General features: G+C 37.4%; 2 protein-coding genes across 2 annotated transcripts in view; one reads left to right on the forward strand and one right to left on the reverse strand.

Annotated features, from left to right (window-relative positions):
- The window catches only part of LOC106876421 (uncharacterized), a 23,566-nt gene extending 14,450 nt beyond the window's left edge, over positions 1-9,116 (reverse strand). Inside the window, exons 1-2 of the mRNA XM_014924964.1 lie at positions 9,017-9,116; positions 4,577-4,653 (exon numbers count right to left, since the gene is read on the reverse strand). Of these exons, the coding sequence (XP_014780450.1) occupies positions 4,577-4,634 (58 nt within the window). The 5' untranslated portion in view covers positions 4,635-4,653; positions 9,017-9,116. The remainder of the gene's footprint in view (positions 1-4,576; positions 4,654-9,016) is intronic.
- A 110-nt stretch (positions 9,117-9,226) lies between these two features.
- The window catches only part of LOC106876419 (uncharacterized), a 13,895-nt gene continuing 12,518 nt past the window's right edge, over positions 9,227-10,603 (forward strand). The window contains exon 1 of the mRNA XM_014924963.1: positions 9,227-9,270. The gene's annotated coding sequence lies outside the window, so the exon portion shown is untranslated. The remainder of the gene's footprint in view (positions 9,271-10,603) is intronic.

A 10,603-nucleotide genomic window follows, 5' to 3' on the forward strand; every position in this document is an offset into this window, starting at 1 on the left:
CGACGACGACGACGACGACGACGACGACGACGATGGTGGAGGTGCTGGTGGTGGAGGTGGTGGTGGTGATAATAGTAATAATAAGTTGAAGAGGAGAAATAAAAAGTAGAAACAAAACTGTCAATGCTGGAGTGGTGAATGATTAGAGCGCCTTTCGCTTATAAAGTGCCCTAATAGCCTGCATAAGCCTCTGACAGTCAAGCCCAACTCCAAGTCGTCGCCGAACTAACAAGAAAAAGGAGCGAAAAGGAGAATGTCTGGCGCCTTCAAGTAAGAAGTGCTCTGGGTAGGTCAAGCTCGTTAGCTTTCGATGGCAATCAGTCTAGGAGAAGTGCCACTCTGACTTTAAAACCAGTAAAAGTATGTCTTGCCTTGGTGGGAAACCTTTCTTGGAACAGTGTTCCGATGAAAATACCGGTTGGTGGAAACGTAAAATGCACTTCATTTATGAGTGAAAATGTCAAGCAAAATAGCCGACGATAACAGTGTGAACGGTACGAGTGTCAATGGTGAAGGTGCCACACCCGGCAGGTGTCTCGTTGTGCAGTAAGGTAGACCTGGTCGTAATGCGGCCACACCTAGCCGTGCTGCAAAACAAAAGTGGAGTAAGAAGTAAGTATGATGGTTATTGGAGCATTCCAATAGGTGCAAATGGCATGCCAGTCAGAGGATAGACATAACGAATGCACAGAGAATGAAAGGAAATGGATTGTTTCAAATGAACTTGGATCATGCAAAACCAATACGAAGGAACAGATGGCTATCAGAATTGGAGTTAGAAGTTATCGAAAGGAAGATATCAGGAAATGTTGAGCATATGATAAAAAAAAAGTCACATAATGAAAAAAATGGATAATCGCTCACAAGAGTATAATGCTGTGAGTCGTGAAAGAATCGCTATCAAAGATCATTGAAACGATGAAGACCAGATGCTAATAAACAGGGTTTTGGGATCTATAAATGTACAAAGGAAAGAATTTATGTATGATTTTAAGAAGGCTGACCGATGGAGATCAAATTAATAGACAAGCAAAGTCAATAATTTATTGAAGCATGTTGACATAAAGAACATCTCACAAACTAATAAACAAATCAAGGTTGTGAGTAGGAGTGTTGCAGAAAGGATGGGATTAAAGAATAATGAACACAGAACATAGATAGAAAGAAAAGGGGATAAACAACCTTGGTGGAAAAAGAGAATATCGGAAGATATAATCCCCCACTGAACAGTGTGATGTCAATACTTGACAGGAAAAGAAGAGGAAAATTGAAGAATGATCGCAAATTGGAAAACTGTAGAAGTACGGTGGACGGAATATTGTGATTGAAGAACTGAAGCAGCGCATACTTGCAAAGAAAGCAAAGCTAACTAGGTGTGAGCAACGGAATAAACAATACCGGCAAAAGCGATTGTTTAGAGTCGACCAAAAAAGATTTTATCAAGAAATTAATGATGATTTAGCATACGAAAGATTAGTTCCTGATGCAAATGAAAGAGGACAGTTTTGTGGTAAGATATGGAGTAAGCAAGCACAACACAATTCTGGAGCTGTTGCCTGAAGCAATCAGTTTCTTATCCTCAGCAAGGAGCTATTCTCTTAACCGAGGGTAGTATCAAATATGAACACAAAGATGAGCAATTGGGGCAACAGATCCTAATGGTGTACAGGGATTTTAGATGAAACAGTTCGGTAGGTGCCATAAATTGATTGCAGAGTAATTTAACGCAGTGATTGATGGATCAGAAGAAACTCCAGGGTGGTTGACCATAGGACGAACAATGTTGTGCTTGAAGGATGTATATTAAAAAAGATACTGACAACAATTACAGGCCAATTTCTTGCCTTCCATTAATGTGGAATTTACTGTCAGGAGTTATTAATAAAGAAATGTACAAACTTCTTGATAACATTTTACCAATAGAGCAATAAGTTTGTAAAGGAAGATGCAGAGGTACCAAAAACTAATTATGGGTAGTCAATACCAAATAGAGACAATACCAAATAGATAATTACCAAACGGAGAAATGATGAAACAAATTGGAAAAGGAAGGCTATAAGTACCTTGGCATATCAAAGTTCAATGAAATCATGGAGAAGGAAATGATAGAACAGCTGAGAAGAGAATAATTCCGAAGATTAAGATTACTGTTGCGCTCAAAATTGACTGGATGGAATAAAATCCAAGCTGTAGATATATGGGCAATAGCATTCCTTCGGTATGGAACTGGAATCATAAACTGACAAAAAAGAACTGATTAGTAGGGATACAAAGACACGGAAACTATTGACAGTGCAGGGAGCATTCCATCCCAAGAGTTACACTGATAGGTTGCAGAAAATTGTGGGATAAGTTTGATCAGTTGGCTGGAAGGTGTTGAACAGAGGAAAACAGCTTAGGGTTGTATCTAAAAATTGCCGCGGTACTGTTGCAGATACATGTGAAGAAGGCCGGCATCGTCAAAATTGATAATTATGTCAAGAAAGGGAAATTTAAAGAGAAAAAGAACACAAAAGAGAAACGGCATCGAAAGAGAAAAAAAAATGTGTGCGGTCGCGTGACATGCAATGATTTGGTGTAACCATCAGATCAGTCATCGGAATCCTAATATTGTTACAGTGAAAGGAAAAAAACAATCATGCCTGATTATCGACAAAGCATGTCCTGGTAACACCAGTATCGAAGAGAAAGAATAAAAAGCGAACATGTATGATGACTTAAAGTGAGAAATACGCAGATTGTGGACAATGAAGAGAGTAGAATTGATACCAATAGTGATCAAAGAGGAATGTGTCTACTTTCAATCATTTCGGCCTCACTCACCACGCAACCTCTTTTGACATAGTCACTGCTTTATTAAAGGAAGGTGGTGGGAGGAGCTTTACGATGCATTCAAACGATATTCGGATCAGTCCTACACATAGCAGCAAATGCTGGACGTTACTCCACAAGTTCACAATGCTCGGACACTGCACGAGTACGTGAAGCACTATTTCAGCGTTCCCTGTGCATTTCGGGTAGTTCTGCCTGACAACACGTTTGTGTCTGTGGAGTGTCTTTTGAACCGGTAATGGGTAAAAGGGAAAACGATATATTTGAAAAGATTAGACCTCATACCGAAGAACAAACGTAATTCAAAGAATTCTTGCTAAATGTAAGAAATACGTGAGCGGTCACCATCGTGCCTTATATTGCTAGAATAATGAATTGGACGGAAGATAAAAATAGGTTCATGAGACAAATAAACGAAAAAAATTTAAACTGTGTTTAAAATTTAAAACTGTGTTTAAACCATCTAATGGCAGATGTCAGTCTTTTATACATGAAATGGGAGTACTGAGCAAGAGGATTCACTTCGATTTCGGATTGCTATGATGGAGAACGAAGGTCGGTAAACTGTCTCTCTGCAAAAAGTGATGATAAACTACTTAAATATGCTGTAATAGTACTTTCTCCCTTAAGCAGAAAACCTGAATTTTTTTATGCGAGTGCTGATCGATTTTATTGTGCTCAGTGCTCAACTGGTACCTTCTACCCTGAAACTGAAAGGCAAAGTCGGCCTCGGCGAAATTTCAATTTGATTGTAAAAGTGGACGATAAATGCTGCTGAATATTTTGTCCAGCGCGCTAACGATTCTGCCAGCTCACCGCCTTAAATATACTGTAATAGTAGAAGTAGGACTTACTTATGTCGAACTTGAAGGGAAGAAATACAAAACAGGATTTTTGGTTGAAGATAAATTACATTAGAAGAAATGCCTAACATAAACAATTTCAGAAAGGCAGCAAGAATGTAAAAAGAAATCATGGGAGTGGCACCGAGTTGAATACTAAAAAGAAAAGAGCTTCTGAAGTCCAAGTTCTAAACATTAAGCTAGGATATTTATTCGACAATATCCAGCTGTAGAATACACGCCGGTAAACATCAGCTTTCGTGTAGTGGGCTCTGTACATAATCAACAACTTTCTAGTTTTCTGTCAAGTTTCTGCATTTCGCCATTTGTCCAATCCACAATTCCAGTTTCATATCTGATAACTTGTACAGGTGATTCTACCAACTCGCCACCTTAGGACACATCCAGTATTAATATTATCTTTTGCGAGGAGGTGCAAAACAAAACTCCAGATTCATAGGAAATTAACTGAAATATTTGCTGTCTTATCCCTTCATTTAAGAAACCGTCTTAATGAACGAAATATGCAGATGATGTCTACAACAGAATTTACCGTTAAGATTTTTTTAGACTCATGCCATTATAGTTTATTTTTGTTAACCTCACGGGAAAATAGAGTATGTTCCATATATAAATAAACATCTTTCTCACATTTCTGATTGGTTTAAGAAAACACTGTGAGTTCAAATACTAACAGACTCCCTAATCTGAAGTTAGAATTTTGACTTTCAGTCAGCCCAATACACATTAACATAATTTCTCCCCGCTGTAGATATGATTCTAGGAAAATTTAATTAAATTTAAAGTCAGTATTTTCTTTAAAACATTAACATTGAGCTATTATATTATGACTGAACGATATAGAAATATATCAAAACTGACAAAGAATGTTTACTACTTACTGATGAAATAGCAGGCAAATAACATCAAGAGCAGCTGGTTCGAGAAAAACTGTGACATTGTTACACAGCAAAGAGAACTACATGTAAAAAAAAAAAAAGATACAGTCGTATTAGTTATTCCTGCTGATAAATATCGGCTATATGTATGTATACTGAATATCAAGACTCAGTACAGGGTCGTTTGTACCTGATATGCTGCCGTGTGTGCAGACAACGCAACCTAAATTCTGCCACAGATATGACAAAAGAAACAATGTAAACATTTTGAGTTCAATTATTGATGTGAATATGTTAAGGAAATGGTTGTATCCTTTATATTTGAAGTCTATGCGGTCTTCTGACGAGAATGATTTCTTTCAAGTGATATAATGCTTTCATTTATCAATTAAAGGAGTCGCTTGAAACGGCCGTAATGAATTGACACCTGTACATCTTTGTTACTCATTTTTATGGTGTACTTGATTATGTTTGTCAGTGTCTACGTGATTATCTTAAAAGGCTATAATTTGCGGGCAAGGAATGGGACTGGTTAAAACGCATTTCACAGATACAAACTACAAGTAGAACAGTTAACACGAAGAAAGCTTTTCAAAAGTTCAGCATGCAGTACTTATCATTGCTGTAATCCAACTTCGAGAGATGGAACGATGTAGTTCTTCAGGCCTCAATCATAATAATTGAATTAATCTGTCTTGTTTAAATTTCTGAACAAATATTTACGCTTGTACATGCTAGTGCATAGTAATTCATTGTTAATGTTCAAACCGTTTTTATCTAGAAGAAGAATGGTAACTGCTTCCCTTATACAAAGTTGATATTTATTTCTAGCTTGGTATAATGTTCCCTTGTCTTTAGTTGGGAGCGAAATCAAGGATGGTCCATGATATTTTAAAAGGATTTTCACTGATTTTCTCTAGTCACCAAATATTATTGACATGAACTTTTACATATTCTTAGGAAGTAGCCAGGTAATGTCCGCTAAAAGAACAGTCGGTTGGGTGCCAAACATAAGAACTGTCTATAGATTCGGTGGAGATATTTATTTTACATTTAATGCGTTGACCGTCCCAGCATTGGAAATTTTAGTAGGTCATGTATTCAAGGTCTTCTAATACCTATGAGTTCTTAGAAAATGTAAAGATACGTGGTTCAAGAACTTCTTCCCTAGATTTTGGCTTACGTTTAAATTGGATTATTTTTCTTGTTCTACATTTGCTTTTAAGAGTACTTGGCACTTTTGTATCCGCTTCTTTCAAAATTTTATTTATAACCATTCGATACGCTACTGAGTTCTGTTTAATGGGTAAATACGAATAATACTCGCTGACGGGTGGCGGAGACGAACCCTCAAAAAAATATTTGGTCCTTGGTTAGAATAACTGGATACAGTGCAACGACTTTTTGGTGGTCGTTATTTTTTTTTTATTTTTTTTTTTTAGGGATCGTTATCATCTCTGTATCATGATGAAGAAAAGAAAGATATTTTTCTTATTTTTCTCTCTGACAATTCTTTTCTTTTTAGCCTGTTATCTATTATTCTTATCATTATCTTCCTCAGAAGAGACAAAACACAAGCACACAGACATACGTGTCTACATATATAGAGTTACATATTTATATATACGTGTGTATATGTATATGTATATGTATATACATACATACACACATATACACACATATACATATACATTTATACATGCATACATACATACATATATGTATGTGTATATGTGTGTGTATATATTTAGATAGATAGATAGATAGATACAAAACTAGTTATGCACACGTATATAAATTGTTAATTTAAATAATACATTATCTCCTCTGCCTACGTTAAATATAATTAATTATTTAGACAATGACATACTCTCATTATTAATGGGGCAATTTTCTTAGCTCACTACCTTATGTACGTAACAATCCAATCAAAGTTCAGCCAGATACTAACTGGCCACTAGCACTGCACGCTGACTCTGTTAAAAAATAATATTCTGACATGTTGTAGATATTTACCATACATAGGGTGATATAGTTTACGTGTATAAACTGAGAGAACACCTAGCCACTGACGGGCATTTCAACTATTTCAACGTTTAGCCAGATATATACGCAATGTGATGTAGAACATCACTTTACAAAAATATGGTGATGTTTAAACATGTCATCTAAAGTAGACACGAATAAATATGTGCAGTAGAAATGATTTAATGTGTGAATTATTGCTTTAATAACGTTGTAAGCCATTATTTGATGAATTTATTTAAAGAACATGGAAGAAGAAATTGTTTTCTATGATCATTTGTCGCGAAATATCTACTTGATAAATAACTTGTCTGTTTGTTATAGACCAACGTGTTCCACCTTACAGAGAATACATCTCGATCAACTGTCTTATTCTGTAATGCGTTTAGATTAATACGAGAAGCAAAATTAACAATACCTTGACATAATAACTATAAAGGTGTATTGGTGGAGGCGCAATGGTCCAGTGGTTAGGGCAGCGGACTCGAGGTCGTAGGATTGTGGTTTCGATTCCCAGACCGGGCATTGTGAGTGTTTATTGTGTGAAAACACCTAAAGTTCCACGAGGCTCCAGGAGGGGATGGTGGTGAACCCTGCTGAACTCTTTCTCTTACTGTTTCTTTTGTACCTGTATTTCAAAGGGCCAGCCTTGTGTCACGCCGAATCTCCCCGAGAACTACGTTAAGGGTACACGTGTCTGTGGAGTGCTCAGCCACTTGCACGTTAATTTCACGAACAGGCTGTTCCGTTGATCGGATCAACTGGAACCCTCGTTGTCGTAACCGACGGAGTGCCAACATAAAGGTGTGTTATAGTTTTAATGTGGGCAGTGAAAGCAAGAGTGCTGTCACAAATAGTCTGCTTTTGATAGCTAAGACATTGGAGTATTACTTAAAATGCGTTTTTAGATTTTAATTTAGATTTCGAATACTGCAGATGACCATTGGCATTCATCTTTCTTGCCTATTCATTTAAGCAATTATAGATTTGAGTTGACGTAACTGACTATAACCTTGACCTACATCGCAATATAATCAGACTTGTAAGGAATTAAGAAACTAAATTGTTTTCACTCATTCGACTGCGGCCATAGAGGGGAACCATCTTGAAGTGTTTAGTTTTAACAAATCTACCTCAGTACCTAATTTTCCTCGATTTTACCGAGCAACGAAGTTACGGGTGCATAAACAGAGAACAGAGCAACACCGTCATGTGATGGTGGTGGTGGTGGTGGTGGTGGTGGTAGTCAAACACAGGCACAAGCACACACACGCGCGCGTAGTCTCCGTCTACCGAATTCCCTTACAAAGCATTAGTCGACTTGGGGTTATAGTAGAAGACACTTGCCCAAGGTATCACTGAGTAGGATTTATCCCAAAACCATATGGTTACGAATCGACCTTATTAACCATACAACCAAAGACTCATGCTAGTCTGGCAAATGATTAACTGTTGTCAAAGAAGGCACCTGTAGACAAACTCATAAATGTTCATAAAATACTTTACAGCATTTTATATCAAACTAATATTACTCTAGAAATTTGTGACTGGCATGGCTGTGTGGTTAAGAAGATCTTCCTGCAACCACGTGGTTTCGGAGTCAGTTCAACTGCGCGGCACTTTAAGCAAGTGTCTTCTATCATAGCCCCAGCCGTCCAATGACTTGTAATAGAAGGAAATTGTGAGGAAGCCTCTCGCATATTTAAGTGTTTGTGTCTAAGTGCTTGCTATCCCTCACCATTTCACTACCCTTTTCGTTTTGCTTACGTCCCCGTTATATAGTAATTCGTCAACAGCGACCGATGGAATAAATACCAGACTCAAAAATAAATACTGGGCCCGATTTGTTCGATTAAACTCTTCGAAGTTATGCCCTAGCGTGGCCGCAATCCAATGAAGCAAGCAAATGATAAAAGATGTGTGTGTTTGTGTGTGTGTGTGTGTGTGTGTGTGTGTGTGTGTGTGTGTGTGTGTGTGTGTGTGTGTGTGTGTGTGTGTGTGTGTGTGTGTGTGTGTGTGTGTGTGTGTGTGTGTATGTGTGTGTGTATGTGTGTAGTTTATTTGCCTAGCTTTCATCGAAACGTCACACAACATATACCGTGACATTTCGGTATTATAACATACTGAGAATAGTACACTCCATAACATTGTTATATCTTCTATTTAATACCTTCTCACTATATTCAACTGTCCTAAATGTTATATATGCACAAAATATAACATAACAACACTCACGCTTTGATTGAATACGCTTTCGTAGCTGCGTGTGAGCTATGTGTGAAATATGTATACCGTTTAAAACATACAGTGTTCTCGTGTATTCTTTGAGAGATAGTTCGGTTCAAATGTTAATGTTTCTTTAAATCCAATGTCATTTATTTAAAAGCGTTTGTTTTAATGAAATAAAGGTCGACTTACCCCAGTCCCTGCGGTCTTTAAACCATTTAAAATAACAAATATAATCAAACACAATAACACGACAAAGAAATTAGACGCTTTGTTTGTAAAGAAGCGTTCATTAAGAACTTTTATTTAGTGCAGGCTTAAGAGAACACGTTAGCGTGACGCAAGTGGAGCTGTATCATGTGACATCAATTTGTTTGACATTTAGTGTGTAACCAACGGAAATATGTGGATTCATCAACTCTAGCAGCAACAATATTATTATAAAAGTAAATATAATATAATATAATATAATATAATATGATTTAATATCTATGCATAACACTGACGACTTTTTGATATCACGGAAAGACATAGGTACAGCCACATTCTAATCGACTTCGAAATGTTTTATGAGAGGCATTACATTTGCCAGTTGAATAAAAATCTGTCTGGCTGCAACTTTAATTTTAGTGAATTAACGGAAGAGTATAAGAGCAATAATGATCGGGTCGTTTGAAAAATATGATAATTTAGATGTAGATATACAGTACTGGAGTTCATGTATTGTTCGTACTGTGGTGTCTATTTACAGGATGATGGGTACACCTAGAATGACTTGAATTAATTGACGTGAGACACAGATCATCGTCGACAGTAGGTATGCTTTGGTCCTTGGACAGCTGTATATTATTCTAGTGATTTGGCAATTTGCAGCATTCACTTGATCATTAAAGAGGAGGAAATGTAAGACTGTCAACTGGGAAGATAGGCAAGTAGATCGATTTCAATTTCATTTCTGCTTCATAAGAGAATACGATAATATTGGCAGAAACTATAGAGCGGCTAGCTGGCAGAATCGTTAGCACGCCGGGCGAAATGCTTTCGGTATTTTGTCCGTCGTTACGTTCTGAGATCAAATTCCGCCGAGGTTGATTTTATCTTTCAAGTTCTCAGAGTCGACATAATACATACGAGCTGAGCGGTGGGGTGAATGTCAACGCCTTATCCTTCCACCAAAATTGCTGGGTTTGTGCTAAACTTTAAAACTAATATTGTAAGAAACTATATATATATATATATACATATATATGTGTGTGTGTGTGTGTGTGTGTGTAGAGAGAGAGAGAGATGTACGTATGTATACACGCACGCATATATAAACACATATATACTTACATACACATCACGTGTACATGTGCGTGTGTTTGGCTGAATATGTAAATTTTACTTCGGAACGATGAGGTCCGGGCTTCGATCCCAGTGTGTGAACAAGACAAAGGTCATTTCATATAACCCTGGGTTGAGTCGATCCCAGTCTTTTTTATGAAATTAGACAGATGGAAGCCGTGTAGATACCCGTCAGGTGGATTGTACCTGTGATTCAAATGGTACAACCTTGTCACACACTGTCTCTCACTGACTCTGCCTGAAAATTACAGTATGGGTGCATTTATCTGTGGTATACTCTACCACATGCACGCTAATTCAATGAGCAGGTTATTCAATTGATCGAACACCTGAGTCTTTATCGTTGAACGGCGGAGCTCCACCACCGCCTCTCTCTCTCTCTCACACACACACACACACACTCCCTCTCTCTCTCTCTCACACACACACACA

This window comes from Octopus bimaculoides, chromosome 5, assembly GCF_001194135.2.
Source record: "Octopus bimaculoides isolate UCB-OBI-ISO-001 chromosome 5, ASM119413v2, whole genome shotgun sequence".
NCBI classification, from domain to species: domain Eukaryota; kingdom Metazoa; phylum Mollusca; class Cephalopoda; order Octopoda; family Octopodidae; genus Octopus; species Octopus bimaculoides.